The sequence below is a fragment of the Mustela erminea genome, chromosome 6, assembly GCF_009829155.1.
Source record: "Mustela erminea isolate mMusErm1 chromosome 6, mMusErm1.Pri, whole genome shotgun sequence".
Lineage (NCBI taxonomy): Eukaryota > Metazoa > Chordata > Mammalia > Carnivora > Mustelidae > Mustela > Mustela erminea.
Genome location: NC_045619.1, coordinates 101,768,506 through 101,785,052, shown reverse-complemented (window position 1 = coordinate 101,785,052; position 16,547 = coordinate 101,768,506). Strand labels below are relative to the sequence as shown.

Genomic DNA, 16,547 nt, shown 5'->3' with positions numbered 1-16,547 from the left:
CTCCTCTGAGGTCACGGGCTTCAGAAATAAAGACATGTGCCCTCATGGCCCACACAATCCCTAAGACCCCGGCCATGGCCTTCTTCAGTCTAACTTCCTGATTCCTTAGGTCTTCTCCTGGCTCCTTCCCTGAGCACCATCCCTGAGGCCCTTTCATCTGCAGAAGGATCCATAAATCTCAGGGGTTGGTGTTGGTTCCCATGGGGCAGGACCACAGTGCTGAGGATGGGATCGGAACCAAAGTAGGCCACACAGGTTGAAAATAAACACTTTATGTAAAGACATCCTTTAAGGCGGGTGGAGTTCCCATCATGGGTCTCTCTGGGACTGCTGCCCCAACCCAAGGAAAATGTGAGTAAGAGACCAGGTAAGAGACCCATAAGGGTAAGAGACCTGTAAGGGGCAGCCAGGAAGCAAACTGACAGATGGGGTCTAAAAGCAACGGAATGTGGAAAGGTCAGGCTGGGGTGGAGATAGGACGGACCCCAGCTCATCCGGCTTGGCCTAGAGTCAAGGTGCTAAATTCCTGGCTCCATCGCAGCACAAGGTCCTCACTTTTGGCCAGGCTCAACACACTGTAAGTCTCGTTCTGCAGACATCTCATGCGGGACACCTACCCGGGGATCAGGGACACATAGTCTGTGTCACAGAGCCCAGGAGGCAGAGGCGCCGAGGTGGGGAAGTGGCATTGGTCCCACAAGCACCAGAGACAAGTGGGGATGGGCACAGGGCAGTGGAAGCAGAGAGGAAACAGATGTGGGTTTTTAAGGCTGCAAGAGACACCAAGTAGCCCAGCCTCTCCTTTAAGAAGCGAGGAGGCTAAGGATGGAAGAGGAAGTAACTTATTCCAGACTCTTGGTGAGTAAGAGCCAGAGGCAAGCCAGAGACCTCAATATACAATGCCCAGCCCAGCTGGGGATTCTCGCTGGGGTGCCCTCTCCTTTTGTTTGCAGCATCCCTCCTGGACCCCCTCCCCACCTTTACCGGGCTGCCATCTCTGCCTGGAAGGGCTTCACTTACTCCAAGACAGGAGGGAGATGAAGAGAGGGCTTTGGTGGAGGCCTCAGCCCAGGGATGCAAGCAAGGAACTATTCTCCTGTTGCTCAGAGCAGAGTGGGGTGTGTGTGTGTGTGTGTGTGTGTGTGTGTGTGTGTGTGTGTGTGTGTGTGTGTTTTCATGGACTTGCGTGCTCAGAATAGACCCCCCTCTGGTGGCCGTTGAAGGGGATGAAAGGAGGAGGGGGCGGGGTGAGGGACTCACCTTCCGGTCACGGCTTCTCATGAGGCACTGTTGGCTTTTGAAGGCACAGTAGTTTGGATATTGTACATAGTCTGTGTCACAAATCTAAGCCAGGAGCCAGGAATGGAGAGGTGGGGAGACATCAGAAGCCTGCTAACACACCAGTCCTCCAGACAGAGCCCATAATGGCTGAACCAGGGCCAGGGGTAGAGCCTTTGAGAACCAGACCTTCCACACCTGCAGTGCCCCTCTCTGAGGACTAGGTCTCTGTCCCCTTTGTCTTTCCTGCCCCACCCTCAAGTCACAGTTCGGTGCTGAAAAGAAGCCAGGAGCTGGAGAATTAAGTGGCTGCCCTGCTCGTCAGTTTGCTGGGGAAGCAGCTGAGGACCAGGGCATGGGAACAGGGCTCCATCAGGGGTCCAGTCTCAGGGATCCTTCTAGTGATGGCCAAGTGAGGGAGAAGGGGGAAGAATCTCTCATGAGTGAACCTGGGTGAATCACTTCCCTCTGTGGACCTCGCCTCCCCATCTGTAAATCCAGGGGAGGAGGAGGGATGATCTCTGAGACCCTTTCTAGATCCAGAGGCTCCTCCAGGACCTCTCCTCAGCCCCAGGGATAAGGGCTGTGCAGGGGCCCCTCATCTCAGCTACCAACCCTTTCTTAAGCTGCCCGGCTTTTCCTGGCCTTGATTTTTCCTCCTAAACCATAGGAGAGAGGGACCTGGCTATCAGTCAATAGTCCCCTGGAGCTACAGGGGAGGACACTCTGGGGAGAGGGGGAGCAAAGTTGATTCTACTGAGCAGGGAAAGTGCTGGAACCTAGGTCAAGGAGCCTGTCATACTGGCTCACCTGTAGAGGTGAGTCTCACTTTGGGCCAGTGTGGGAAGTGGCTTGACCCAAGGCCCTCAGCAGGGACCCTGCAGAGCTGGGATCAGAAGCTCTGTCTCCTGCCTCCCCGTCCCATGCTCTCCCACTCCTCTGATTCCTACTCCTTTAACAAACACAAACCTTTTTTTCCCCTTTTCTTTTTGAGAGGAGGAAGGGGGGATGGAAGGGTGTCTACTGGAAAGAGGCAGGAGGCTCAGTGAGGACTGGTTTCCCAGAAGCCAGAGGCCTAGCCTCCCCTTGCACATCTTAGGGCTACTTGGAGCAAATCACTGGAAGGAATGGGGATAGTTGGGTAGGGTTGAGCCTCGGGGAAAGGCGCTGACCTTGGTGGGGAAATCCCCGTCCTGGAAGCTAAGGAACTCAGTCTGGAGCCAGCCGGACACTCGGATATCTTCACAGCCCTTGGTGGCCAGCCGGGCACACCAGAAGTCCATGCGGAGCCCACCATACATATCCAGCCCATAGAAGCGGCCTGATGTTGGGGTCCCTACCTGTAGCACAAGGGACAGGGGAGAGGTGCATGCCCCCAGCTCCCCTGCAGACCTCCCTTCCTGCTGCCCAGTCCTGCCTAGAGCCCGAGGCCTCCCCCACTGCGGGCTGCCCGTCTAGGTACCTGGGTACCGATGGACATGCTCTGGGCTATGAGCAAAGGGCTGATGAAGGGTGTTTTGTGTGAGCTGTCACACAGCTGTCGCTGCAGGACCGCCTCCGAGTGGCACTGTTCCAGCTTCAGGGAGCAGAAGTCACAGAGGGCACAGGTGGCTGTGTGTCGCCGCCCAAGGCTGTCACAGACCTGGGGCAGGAGTGTGGTTGACAGACTGAGGCTGAGACACTTTCAGCCCTGCGGAGCTGTCCCCGCAGAATGTCTTTGCATGAAGGCTCTTCAGAAGGCTTCTCTGGCTTTCTTCCCTGCTCCCTCCCCAAAGGCTCCTCTAGAACCTCTCCTCAGCGCTCTAACTCTTCACCCACTTCTTGGATGATGTGTTTACTCCCAAAGAACCTTCACCTTTCTGCAGGCAACACCCAAATCTTTATCACCTGTTCCCATTTCTTGCCCGAGCTCCAAATCCTCATTGCCAAGTACCCGACAGGTGTCTACCACCAGGTGACCTATAATTACTCCTTTTTCTTTTTTTTTAAAGATTTTATTTATTTGAGGGGCACCTGGGTGGCTCAGTTGTTATGTGCCTGCCTTCGGCTCAGGTCGTGATCTCAGGGTCCTGGGATCAAGCCCCATGTCAGGCTCCCTGCTCAGTGGGAAGCCTGCTCCTCTCTCTCCCATTCCTGCTGCCTGTGTTCCCTTTCTCACTGTGTCTCTCTCTGTCAAATAAATAATAAAATCTTTAAAAAATTATTTATTTGAGAGAGAGAGTGGATGAGTGCGGAAGTGGGGAGGGGCAGAGGCAGAGGGAGAAGCAGACTTCCCGCTGAAAAGGGGGCTCGATCCCAGGACCCTGAGATCATGGCCTGAGCCAAAGATAGACACTTAACCAACTGTGCCACCCAGGTGCCCCCAATTTTTTAAAAAAGATTTACAATTACTCCTAACTTAGGTTCTGAAAAGGACTCATGACCTTCTCTTTCTCTCCTTCTCTCTGCTAATGATAATGCTAATATCTAAAGTCCACACAGTGCTAGGCACCACGGCCATAAATGCTCTTGCCTCTGTTAGCCTTCACCAGAGCCCTATACTAGCCTGGGTATGAGAAACATCTCCCACTGCCTGATGAGGGAACGGGCTCGGTTGACGCCGAGTAACCTGCTCAGAACCACACGTCTAATAGATGGCAGAACTCTGTCCCAGCCAATTCCCAGTTGTCCCTACCCTCCTCCCAGTTCTTGGAAGACATTCTTCAGAGCGGAGTTACCCATCTCCTAACTGGGGTCTGCACCCCTACTGGGCTTCCTCCCCATTCTTGGGCGGGGCTTGCTAACCATCACCTCCCGTCAGTGCTATCCGCCCCTAGTCACGCATGGGTACCCACGTCACAGTGCACAGAATTTCTCATGTCACCTTGCTTACTCATACCAGCACATAGGGAGCAGCATCATGTCCCTGATTCAAGATCGTTACCGAGTTAGCTTTTCATACCAAGTTCGATACAAATGTCCCAAACTGCTGTTTGAGATTTTTCCCCTTAGGACTCTTCCTAACCTTGGACTCTCATCTCCTGCCACTCTGCTCCAGGTTAAAATGGGCTCCTGACTGGTCCTGTAACGAACCCTGATATCTAGGGAACTCTCTGTGACTCTTGAACTTCCTACACTCAAAACAAAACAAAACAAAACAAAACAAGTCTCGGGGCCACCTGGGTAGCTCAGTCGTTCAGTGTCTGCCTTCAGCGCAGGTCATGATCCCGGGGTCCCGGGATCAAGCCCCACATCAGGCTCCCTGCTGAGCAGGGAGCCTGCTTCTCCCTCTCCCACTCCTCCTGCTTGTGTTCTCTCTCTCTCAAAATAAAATCTTTAAAGATAAAAAATTAAAACATAATTTTTAAAAACTCTCTTTCCAACACTACTGTATACTACTTTTATAATGCTACAGAATCCCTCATGATTCTTGGACCTCTTAAGGGTGGGAGCAGCATGACCGTTCTTGGTGCCCTACTACTCCCTCTGGCAGGAACCTCTACCAAAGCCCCTTCCTTTGCCTGTAAAACATCTTTCATTTTCAGGTCTCTGTTTTAAACCTCAGTTCCTCTAAGAATTCTCTACTCCTCCAAACATGGACCGTGGGGACCCCCATCTGCTGCCTCTGGACTATGCACTAATCCATGGCTGCCTTTATCCATCACACTATTCTGCCTGTTTCCTCATCTGCCTCTCCCACTAAAGATGACTAGCTCTATTTTACTCATCACCGACATCTCAAGTACCTAGTATGGAATTGGTATGCTGTACTAAAAAATCAATTATCTAACTTGCTCATTGGCCATCCTCTGGGCTTGACACTATGCAATACTGAACAAATGGTTGAAGTTAGCAAAGACAAGTTTGCTAACTTGTCTTATTTGAAAATCTACAGAATTCCTTCCTGGGAATAGGACTCGCTGGGTGCTGAGGGCACACCGAGCCTGGGATCCCTCTACCGATCCTTGGAATGGGATCTATGACCCCTTTGGAAAGGAGAGCTGCATCCAAAGCGAAGCCAAGTATTGAAGATGGATGACCTATCTAAGGAGGGAATTCAAGCCTAACAGCTCAGAGAGATGAAGAATGAACTCTGGACAGGTATTGGATTCCAGACGAGGTCTTGGGCCTTCATCTTTGAAGGTGAGCTGGAGATGTCCTCCCAAAGAAGGGATTCTCATGCAGAGACTCTCTCCAATGATGCCTTATGCTTTCTGCATCCCTGCCTCTCTCCCACACTCTCAAGGCCCAGCATAGTGCCGGGCTCAGAGGATGGCCAATGAGCATGTATCCATTAAGAAGCATTGCAAACATACCGGCTTCCCAAAACCAAGGATCTCCTCCTCTATGTACTGCCAGGCCCTGGCTGTGGGGGTTATGGTACAGGTGTTCTCCACAATCGAGTAGCACAGCACCAGCAAGGCCTCCACGTGGGGCATCTGCAGGAGGCTGCAAGAAGACGGTGCAGGCTGGTGGGGACGGGCCGGAGGGCTGAGGTTGAAAGCCACATCCATTCTTTGCTCCTCCCCTTGGTGTCTGGTCTCAGTCACACACATTCAGCATGGCCATGAGGCCCTAGAGGCCTTCAGACCAACTGCCTCCTTTTACAAAGGAGGAACTGAGGTCCAGGAAGGGGAAGTAATCTTCCCCAAAGCTGAAGTGCTAATCAGGGGCAGAGACAAGACCAGAACCCAGGCCCAGGTCCAGGGTCAGTGGCACTCCATCACGTGGAGAACGGGTGTCTAAGGCAGTGCTAAATGATGGTGACAGAGCAGGTGAGGCAGACAGTTGCTAGGCACGCCTGAAGTCTAAGCATGTCTGAGTGGGTCTTGGAAGCTGGGAAAGGCAGTTTCTCCTCCCCCCCAAAAAAGGCAGCAGTGGGGATAGGGCTGGTGGCTGGGGTCGGCAGGTGGGGCGGGGGGAGGGGTGGTCAGAACTGCCTGTACCTGTCACGGGTTGGTTTTTTCCAGACGGGTTCTTCATCATACAGATCATTCATTTCATCCATTTCCTGGGCTGATCGAATGAGCTCCTGGATGTTCTCCATCATCATGGGAGTGGACTCCACTTCCCGCACCCGGGGAGTGAAGGAGAAAGGGTTGGAAGACACGAATTCAGACTGGAACTTGAGCTCTGGGTCTGTCTGCAGCCCAGCCACTGACTCCAGTCCCTCCTCCGCCCCTTGGCCTTCCTCTTGCTTTCCCTCCTCCTCCAGCTCCTCCTCTTGCTCTTCTTGCTCCTGTCCTTCCTCCTGCTTGTGTTCCTGCCCTTGCTCCTGCTTGCGCTCCTGTCCTTGCTCCTGCTTGCGCTCCTGCCCTTGCTCCTGGCCCCCCAAGGAGAGGGAGGACTGTAGCAGCTCCTCCACGTTGTTGTTAAGCCTCTCCGGCCAGGGCTGGAAGGCCTGTCGTTCTGTGGCTGCAGAAGGGTTTGGGAAGGACCGAGAAAGAAAAATGGAAAGGAATAGTCATGCTTCTGGCCCCCGAGGGTCTTTGTTACAGAGGGACACACACAGAAACACAAAGGCACAAGAAAGCAGCCTAAATGACATTTATTCACACAGTCGAGTCTAAAAGACACGGGGAAGAATACGAATATCAAAATTAAAAAAAAATTGCCATGGTGATTATGGCAATCGTGGTTCTCCTTTCCATCTCCCTGACAAGGGCTCCTCTTCCCTAACTCCCACCTCAAATCCCACCTTTTGTCCCTCTCACTTAGGAAACTCCAAAGATGCTGAATAGCTAGCAAGGAACCCTTTCTAGGGTGAAGATGGCGGCTTTTGAAAGTCCCAGAGGACGTCCAGATGCAGGAATATTCTGGGGAGCTGAGAAAAGCAAATTTTCCTAGAATTGTAAGCACTGTCAGAAAATACTCTGGGCTGGGGAAAGCCCCACCTCGTACTCATAAAAAAGCAGTCTCCCACCTTTTGTAACTGGCTGTGTGCTGCCAGTGCCCCCCACCCCCCAGCCCTGTTCAACATTCTTCCCCATTCCCTCCTGACCCCCAACACCTAAAGTCCTGGGCTCTGGGATTTCTGGAAGGGCTTGGAGGCAGCCTCACCGGTACTGGAAGGGTCTCACCTGTGATGTGAGATGAAAGGGGGGAGGTCATTGTGGTGGGAGGGACATCAGAGGAAGCGTCAATCTCCTTGATAGTGTTGGGAGAGAGGATCGAGACTGGCTGGGAGCAGCGGACCCTCTGTAAGGAGAGAGAGACAGTGGGCATGCCTTTCCCATAGGACAGACTTCTACTCCAGCTTCCGGCTCAGTCCTTTTCCGGCATCTCCTCTCTCTCAGTTGCTGGGCAGGGATGAAGGGATATGTTCCCTGGTAGAACCCTCTAGACCCGAGAAAGGGTTCCCCTGTGAGATAAGACTCCATGTCTGGGCCACACCTCTGCCTTCACTCTTGTGTTTGACTTGAATGAGATCATTCAAGTGTTAGAAGCAAGGGGGGCTTGTCCCTTTGCCTCTTCCCTTCCCTCTTCCCTACTTCTCTTGCTGGAACGAGATGGTTCCGACCGTCTGAACGCCCAAGGTGAGGCTGTACTCCTATGGAATGTGAGTAAAGGATTGGCAAAGTGGCAGGGAGGAAGGATCTCAGGATGGCTCTGCTGGAGCCCTTCCTCAACGCTTCACCCTTTCCACCTCTCTGTGGTCCTTGACGCCAAAGACAACGTCCGGGCCCTCACCTTAGAGTAGTAGACGTGGTTGGAGCACCGATATTGAGTAAACTGGCAGAAGGACTCAAACCAGGAGGCATAAGGGAGGTCAGAGCAGACAGCGCCTGAGAATAGGCAAGGGTGGAGAAGGTGAACACACAGAAGTGGAGGGGAACTCCCTTCCTGAGGGGGAGGGTCAGTGGGCTCCTTGGGTCTACAGAGTGGAGAATATGGCCTCAGGGTAAGGAGCAGGCCATACCCTTCCTGACTCAAGCGAGCACAGACCCCAGCAAGCACAGGGCTGCCCCACTAGTCTGGCCCTCACCGTCGGGCACCAAGCCATGATTTTCATATTGGTCCAGCTGGACGAGGGTGGGATTCCGGCAGCCGTGCGTTGCACGGAGACGGCAGGTGGTCTCTGCTTTCCAGGTCGGGGTCAGCAGTGCGAAGAAGCGTTCATACTCGGTGGGAGAGAGAGGGCTGCCTGGAGTGGAGGCCGAAATTGAATCCTGGGCTGGGGCAGGTGGCAGAAGCAGGAGCAGCACTGCGGGGCAGGGAAACAGACCGAACTCCAATACCGGCTTGGGGTTCCTGGACAGACCGACTGGCAAGCGGACCCCGTGGAAATCAGCAAGCGGGGGGGCGGGGGGAGGGTGTGCGGGGCCGGGGAGGCGTCTCGCCGGAGATCCCAGCGGATTAGGGTGACGAGATTCCTGGGGCAGAGGCTAAGGTCTGACCCCAGAAGCCAAGGAGCAAAGCCAAGACGACCACCCTGAGAAGGCGTTTCGAAACCTTAAAGCATGGGCTCTTGGGAGGTGGAGGACTGAACCCCGGAAGGCAGACACTGCTCGGGCAGACGGGAAGCTCTCACCCTCGAGGAGTAAGAGAAGGAAGCCAGCGGCTAGCTTCCTCATGGCCCCAGTCGATCCGCCCGCGTTTCCCGGACCAAAGCGGCCTCTAACGGGCCAAGCCAGAGAGAGCCGGCGGGCGCGGGCTCGCCGACGGGGGAGTAGAAGGTGCGGCGCTGACGTCACAAAGGGCCGGGGGCGGGGCCGCGGGAACTGCCGCGCGCTCGGGGTTCACTGCGCTGGCCTGGGGTGTAAGGGTCCTCACGCGAGTCATATCCCTCCCCCGGGGGGAAGTGACGGCAAAAACTATCACTGACCCATGACCTTCGACGGAGTAGGCCCCGTGTTGTTCTTTGTATTACCCTGTTTCATTCCCGAGGTAGTCCCAGCAAGTGGGTACGTTATCCCTCTCTTACACATGACAAAACCTGGGTCTGGAGAACCAATCTGCCCACGGTTGGTGAGGCCTGGACAGGAATGTAGGCAGGATTCTGGGGCAGGCAGGGATGGAGTGTACGGGAAAGCCAGGGTCCACCTGGGTAGGAACTAGAGGGAGCCTCCACGTAAGAAATGAGCCAAAAGAGGAAACAAGCAGGTTCAGGTGAGGAGGTGCTCAGGATTCCACCTGGTGGTTCAGTCTGAGGAAGTGGTTTCCCAGGGGGACACAAGCAAGACAAGGCATTGGCACAAGGGAAAAATGCTTTTCTGTGTTGTGTTTAAAATAAGAAATCAAGCTAATCTAATAGTACATGCATAAAACACAAATACACATTTATTGGAAATTAAGTGAATGATGCTTTATGGAAAAAAGATGCATAATTTTAGAAGTCTGGGAAAGCCCGGGTCTGAGGCAACCCTCCCCCCTCAAACTCTGTCTTTCCCCAGGTGAGATGTGGATTCTTGTGCAGAGGTACCGCTTCTGGTTCCATGTCTTGTTCTACTTCCTCCCACGTCTAATCCAACCCAGACGATGCAAACAAAATGGATAGCACATGTTCTAAAATACAGTCTCTACAATAAACACAGCAGGCCAACATGGATAGCTTTTATTCACCTACTCAAGTTCCTTTACACGTGAGTTACGTGCACTCCGCCTTGCCCCCTCTCCCATTCACAAGGCCAGGATGAATCCTCTTGGCACAGAGGAAGGGGTGCCCCTTCAACTAAGGCCACAGCCCAGATGCTCTGGGGAGCCCCCACCATGTAAAAAGCAGGAAGAGAACAAAGAGAGTTTATCACACCAGAGCCCCCCCTACAGGGGGAGGGAGTCAGGAGGGCTAGGGAGTGCCCCCATGCTACTGCCCCAGTCCTTAAATACAAAGCAAGGGGAGTGAAGAGGACCATCCCTTGGAAATACAGCACCAACCTCAGCACAGAGGCAAAAGGACAGTGGGCAAGACCACTTCCCTCTGAGGGGGGCAGACAATGAGAGCACAGATGTTTAGCGGCTGTGGCACCCCTCCCTACCAGGGTGTGGATGCAGCCTCAGCACCAGGAGTGGGGAGAGGGGAGGAGAAGGGATGACTACACTGTGCCATCCACTCTCCCTGAGCCCCCGAGCCCCAGCACAGGCTTTCCTCTCCCCACTAGCCTGGGTCCAGGGATGTGGAAGAAACCGTGGGAATCCATCGCCCCTATCTATTTCTTCTTGCGTTCCTGGGAGCAGCGTGGGCAGAACCTAGAGAGGAACAATGTGACAGAGAGGCGGAGGGAGAAAGTGAGTGAGAGGGGGTGCCCTCCTCCATGCAGCTCAGGGGCAGCCCGGCGCCTGCCGCAACTCTCTCACTCACCACTTCCCCCGAGGCTTGGTCGTCAGCCCCACACAGGCAAAGTGGAACCACTCGATGGAACACTGAAAAGGAGGAAGATGGAAGAAGCAGAAGTCAGGGGCCCAGGGCAGGGGGCTGAGGAAAGAAAAGAAGTTTCCTCCACAGATTCCTCAGAAGTGTTCCCGTATTCCGTCCCTTTGGAGAAATCTTGGAGGTCCCAAGGCCAACCAACTCCACCTTCCTCTTATTCTGCAGTCCCACTATTCAACCGTTTTTTCCCCTCTTGTACCCGCTCCCTCGTGGCCCCCAGAACCCCATCTGGAGGCAAAACGGTTGGTTCTCACATCAGGGTTGTCACAGCCAATCATCTCTCCATAGGAGACCTGGTGACAAAGGCAATAGGTGGGTTCGTTGGGATCCACAGGCATATCCAACACATCAGAGGGATGGACACTGCCAAAGGTCACTGAGGGCATCCCATACTCAGGACTTCTGCATGCCGAGAGGAAGAGAACGTGTCATCTGCAGAAAGGGAAGCTACAGAGGTGGTAGAAAGACATCCTGGAGGGGCAAGTGACTTGTGGCGTCTCTTCTCTATCCAGCAAATACCACAATGATGATGAGAAGTTACTGGCACAGAAGATGGAGAGAGTGGCAAGGGGCAGTGTGGGGTGGGAGTGCGGGACAGGAGAAAAAAATACACCGCATGGCAAAGTGCCCCCCCTGTACACTCACGTGCGCACAAGTTTCAACTTCTTCTGGGCAGCTTTGGGAGCTTCTTCATCTGAGTTTTTTCCTTTGGAACGAGCACGGGCAGCTTTCTTCTCCTTTTGAGTCCGGCCTTCTAGGAAAGAGGGGGAAAGCCAGAAGGCAGAGAGACAGAAAGATGGGTTAAGTCTTCTTGCTTCCCCCTCCTTCCAAGCTGGTGCCCCTCCCTGGTAGCTCAAGGGTGGCAGCTTCTCCCTCGGAATCCTCACCCCTCCTCAGGCCCCGCCCCCCTCCTCACTCTTTTTGCCTTTGCTAGAAGAGCTGTCATAGTCACTGGACTCAATCTGCTTCTCCTTCAAATCAGCCTCAAAACGGGCCAGGTCTGTGTCCAGTCGCCGAATGTGTTTGTCCACCTAGGTGCGAGGAAGGAAAAGAGAGAGCTACAAGGCTGGTTCAGGCCAAAGAAAATAAGGCTAAGGCACATTCTATGTATCTCCCGAGACCCAAAACAGATCCCGACACAGCTGAAGGAGGGGTCTAGGACCCCAAGGATTAGATGGGAGGTAGGTAGGGAGCCGTGAACAGGGCCATACCATCTCATAGGTCTGCATGGCAAGCTGCACCTTGTCGTCACCAAATTCCTTGCACTTGCCATAAGCTTCCTGGATCTGTTTGAGGAGGGCCAATTTTTCCTCGGAGCTCAGGCTGCGGGCGCTATTCATATACTCAGTGGCCAACTTGTCAATTTCAGCCTTCAGGTCTACAACAGAGACAGAGGCCTGGTCACAAAGGCCCCTGAGTGGCTACGTGAAACACACTTCTTCCTCTTGTTTCTTGGGCCTTTTCCATTGACCATCATCATAACCTTGGAACTAAAATGCCCTGAAAGTTCATAGGTACTGCGCCATTTACTCAAGTAATGCAACATAGTGACAGAATTTGTTTTAAAGGTGCCTTCAGGTGCAGAAAACATTGCTACCATAGTTGGAACTGAACTTATTAGTGAAAAATGAGGGGGGAGTCTTTGCACACCGTACTAATATGAAGTATATTTTTGTTCTTGTCTGCAGATGCTGCTTTGAAAGGGTTGGTGCTTCTTGAACCATGAATCTTGTCTCACAGGCTTCTGGATTTCTTGTCTCAAAAACATTCCAGCTCTGAGTGCTGCGAAGCCGGCTGGGTCATCTGCTGCGGCCGCCTTCCAGGTCTGTACATCTGTGACTCATCGTTTAAAACTAGGCCCTAGTTCATTTATGTAACAGTTCTTCTACCCTACTTTGCTCATCGTCTGCAACCTGCTCGTATTTCTCGTCTCTTTTTCTGTGTTCATCTTAAGACATTGCTCTGAATGTTTTCATACCGGAAGGCTGGCGATGTCCCCAGACACTGAGACTGTAGATGCTTACTGCCGGCTCTCTGGTAGGACTCATAAAAAATGTCGATGAAAAGAGACAAGAGTGACTGTAACGTGGTGCAATGACAGACAACCGGAAGGATCTGTGTACAACTATGTTTGTGCCCCATTTCGTGGGAGGCCTTTGGAGGAAGCTGAAAATGCATGTAGTTTGATAATCTCCCAACCGGTCTTCCTGTGCGTGAACTTAAGAGTAGGGACTATGATACAAAGGAAGCAAGCTGGTTCTCAGGATTTGGCAGGCAGTTCTCAGGGTTGGGGAGAGGGGAGCCTACCTCCAGGATTTTACATGATGTTCACCTTTTCATGAGTAAACTTACCCAGAGTAACTGATATCATAGCTTTAGGTTTTCTAACACCAGCTTGTTACATCCTTGAGCATGGCTACATAAGAATGGAAGGTAAGACTTATATATCCTTCAGCAGGTACGGGGCATGGCTCCAACAGATGACATCTTTGCCCTTGAAGAGACCAATCTGACCACTGCAGTGTAGCCTCAGGCTCCAAGTGAATGCCTCAATACAGCCAGATTTGCTCAACATCCAAGAAAGGCCACAGATAGTATCTAGAGCTTCTGTTAAGGTTGAAGAATACAGTGTAGCGATCCTGTTGTTAATTGCAGCTTTTCCTTTTTTTTTTTTCCTCTCTCTCTTTTTAAGAACTTCCCTACCACCATGACTAACAATCCAGCAGAGTAGAAACATCCTAGTCTTTCTATAGATTTACTGAATACAGAGAATAGCAACGATTCTCAAGTTGACTTCTTTTTCAATTCTTCTCGCAGATATCAAGAACAGAGCACCTTTGAATTCTTGAGGCCTTACTGCAGTACTCTATTATGGAAACGCTGATCTAGAAATGCAGAACTTCACTGCTCTCCTTTTAAGAATTGCAAGAGAGTCAGAGAGAAGCCACAGTTTTCCAGATCAGACCAGATGATATGATAACACCAAGCAGAAGAAAGAAAAAATCATACACATTCATTATACACACAAACTCCTTACTCTGTACGTACCCTCTGTTCTTTGGTCCAGGTCCCTCATGAGCTGAAAGTTTCTCTGCAGTTCAAAGGGGAGGTTTTCGATACCTAGGGAGAAGAAGAAAAACTGAGAACCACAGCCCTTTATAGGTTTATAGCTGCTTTTAAAGCACAGATCCAAAAGGAGACTCAGGAAAAGAGTCCCTCCTTGGCATGGCTGGATTTATCCAGAACAGTACTCATCATTCCCTTCTCAGTGGAAGCTGTGTCTGTATCTCTCCATGATTCACTGTGTCATCTCTTCACAGCTTTCCCACCATTTGCCCCTTCAGTGACCTTCCTCAATCAATCAGCCCCTCCTTTTCCTTGATTCCCTCCAAACTCCTTGCCCTCAACCCAAATACCCACCTGGTATCCTCCATTCTTAACATACACACTTCCAATCTGCTCTCTGTATCACAGTCAGAAGAGCATCTTAAAAAATGCAAATCTCGTTAAGTCATCCTCCTTCTTTATAACCATCTGGTAACTTCCTCTCACACAACTCTTATTCCTACTTTATACTTTTTGGCCCATGTTCGCCTTACTCCAGCCTTGACTCAGGTCATTCCCCGTTTGTGCTCTGTCTGCTCTCATCAGACTGGCCTTCTCTGAGTGCCCCCAACTTGCCAGGGCTTGTCCTGCTGCCCAGCTTTCCACGTGCTGCTTTCTGTCCTGAAGGACTGCTTATTCTTTGTCCCACCTCCACCACACCTCTTGGCCTACTAAACTCCTGTTCGTTCCTCAAGTTTCAGTTCAACTCCGAGTTCTCAGAATCCAAGTGCCCTTGATGATGCCGTCAAGTTTTTCTGGCTCTACCCTTTTGGGCACTTATCCAACTGCAATTAAATCATGAATTGTGCAACCAGTTATTTGGTATCTATCTCCCTAGCCCTCCAAAAGGACTGGACACATCTGTCTTATTATTTTGCTATGACTTGTGTACAGAGGGTGTTCCATAAATACTTGAATGCATGCATATATAACTCAAGTCTCTCCATGAAAGAAAAATCTCTTCCCATGACTCCATTTCAAACTTCTAAAATACCTCCACTGCTTTAACCTATAACATCAGGTCTGCCACCACCAGTTTACTGAGATTACTTTAAGTCACCAGTGACTTACCGATCTTACAAATGATCTGTTATTGGTCCTATCTTATCAAATATGTCTGCAGCAGTTGGCACCATCTTCTTCCCTTCAGCAACTTTCTTCCTCTTAGGATTCCAAATCTCCTTATATACTTTCTGATAATTACAACAGTGATGTTTCTTTAGCCTGTCCCTTTAATGTTAATGTTTTCTTGAGATTATACTTTAATCCTCTCATTTTCCCACCTTCTTTAACATCCTCTGAAAGATCTCCATCTCACTCACTCTCACAATTACCATGCCTATGCTTAAGTTTAAACTGAATTAGGTATATTGTTGTTACTCCTGATTCCCTATCTTGCTGATGGTATCATATCCACCTCACTTCCCTAGCAGGAAATCAAGGGGTCACCTTAGATTCTTCCTTCTCTCTCAACCAGTCAATCAATCAGTGTTGTCCTTTTAGCTCTTCAAGACTTCTGTCACTCTCTGAGACCTGAACTTATCATACATCAGTTGTTTTCCTTTATTAAAACCTGTTTTTAAAATCTGTTGGTTCTTTATGCTCTCTAAAGTGCAAGCCTCTTAGCTTGACTTAAAAGACCTTGCACAATCTAGCCCCAAACTCTTTCCAGCCTCACTTCCCAATCTCGCACCTTAGAGTCCTATATATCAAGCACTCTGACTTCACTTTTCCTTGACCTGCCACAAACCCACCTTAATACCTTTGCTGGTGCTTTCCCCAATCAGAAATTTCCTTTATTTCTCCACCCTCGCAAATAAACACTCAATCTTCAAATCTGTGATAGCCTTACCTACATCCCCAGGGAATTAGCCCCTCTTTCTCCAGTGCTACCAAGTGTCCTTCTGACGTATTTCTATTATTTCACTTGTCAGTTTTATGATTATTTATTAGCAGAATCGGTTTCCTCCTAGACTATGAGCACTTGAGAGCAGGGTCTGTGTCTTACTCATTTTGGTATCTCCGCAGTACTTGCCATTATGTCTGACACAGAGCAGGGCCTCAATAAATGAATGGATGAATGGATGACTCCCAACACTAAGACAATGTAAGCGCATAAGAGTGACAGGCTTTGTGAAGGGGTGGTTTACACAAATGGCATAAACATAACACCAGATTTCCATATGATAGGAAATGGATCTTTACTCCAAGAAGAGAAGCGTTCCAGTTTACCATCTGCAGTGGTCATTCACAACCCCTGATCCCCATGAGAAACCGCTTCTGAGAAAGAACTGAGCGGAGGAGCTGCGAGCTGGTCTTTGTCGTTGCTCCAAATGGCAGGGGGTGATATACTAAAACGACCGATCCTGAACGATCGGGCGGGGGGGGGGCGGTTGGCGGTGAATAGCCTGAGGCTGGAGACCCTGGAGATGGGCTCGGCAAATATCTTCCCAGCTCTGCCCATTAGCCCTTCAAGAGACATCCCCTCAGCCCTACCGCGCAGCCCCTCCCTCCTCTACACCCAAAAGCCAGGCCTTGACCCTGCTGCCCCGCCCCCTCTTTCTTCACACCCTCCAATATTTTCTCTCACGGAGCCCCTTCGTAATTGTGACTTTCTGACCACCGGGACTTCGGGGCCGTACAGTTCCTCAGCCCCGATCCCCCCCGCCACTCTATGACCCCTGACCCCCTCCTCCAGCCTGCTCTTACTGTCCAGATAATGTTCCAAATACATCCCCGCAGCCATCTTGAAGCAAAACAAAGCAACTTCCGATCCGCCCCGGAAGTGACTGAAACGCAACAGGCGCTGAAGCTGTTA

The 16,547-nt window shown here is 51.3% G+C and overlaps 2 protein-coding genes and 1 long non-coding RNA gene across 8 annotated transcripts; 1 reads left to right on the top strand and 2 right to left on the bottom strand.

Moving 5' to 3' along the window:
- Positions 1-256: 256 nt before the first annotated feature.
- On the bottom strand, positions 257-8,924 carry ACRBP (acrosin binding protein). The gene is made up of 10 exons (XM_032348974.1): positions 8,789-8,924; positions 8,243-8,461; positions 7,948-8,042; positions 7,338-7,455; positions 6,204-6,672; positions 5,574-5,706; positions 2,741-2,920; positions 2,451-2,618; positions 1,261-1,344; positions 257-613 (listed from the first exon to the last, which is right to left on the bottom strand). Exons 1-10 carry the CDS (start codon positions 8,829-8,831, stop codon positions 491-493), a joined length of 1,632 nt encoding a protein of 543 aa, XP_032204865.1. The 5' UTR covers positions 8,832-8,924; the 3' UTR covers positions 257-490.
- Positions 8,925-8,950: 26 nt separating this feature from the next.
- LOC116594085 lies at positions 8,951-16,007 on the top strand. The gene is made up of 4 exons (XR_004287046.1): positions 8,951-9,161; positions 12,313-12,447; positions 13,442-13,664; positions 15,920-16,007. It is a non-coding gene; the product is annotated as an uncharacterized LOC116594085 (long non-coding RNA).
- Positions 9,701-16,546, bottom strand: ING4 (inhibitor of growth family member 4). Of its 6 annotated transcripts, none has more exons than XM_032348981.1 (8): positions 16,439-16,546; positions 13,673-13,744; positions 11,836-12,002; positions 11,541-11,655; positions 11,270-11,378; positions 10,879-11,026; positions 10,556-10,617; positions 9,701-10,443 (listed from the first exon to the last, which is right to left on the bottom strand). In XM_032348981.1, exons 1-8 carry the CDS (start codon positions 16,473-16,475, stop codon positions 10,404-10,406), a joined length of 750 nt encoding a protein of 249 aa, XP_032204872.1. In that variant the 5' UTR covers positions 16,476-16,546; the 3' UTR covers positions 9,701-10,403. The 6 variants fall into 6 exon arrangements, with proteins under 6 accessions (XP_032204872.1, XP_032204873.1, XP_032204874.1 ...); XM_032348982.1 differs by having other exon boundaries at positions 11,270-11,375; XM_032348983.1 differs by having other exon boundaries at positions 11,550-11,655.
- Position 16,547: the final 1 nt, after the last annotated feature.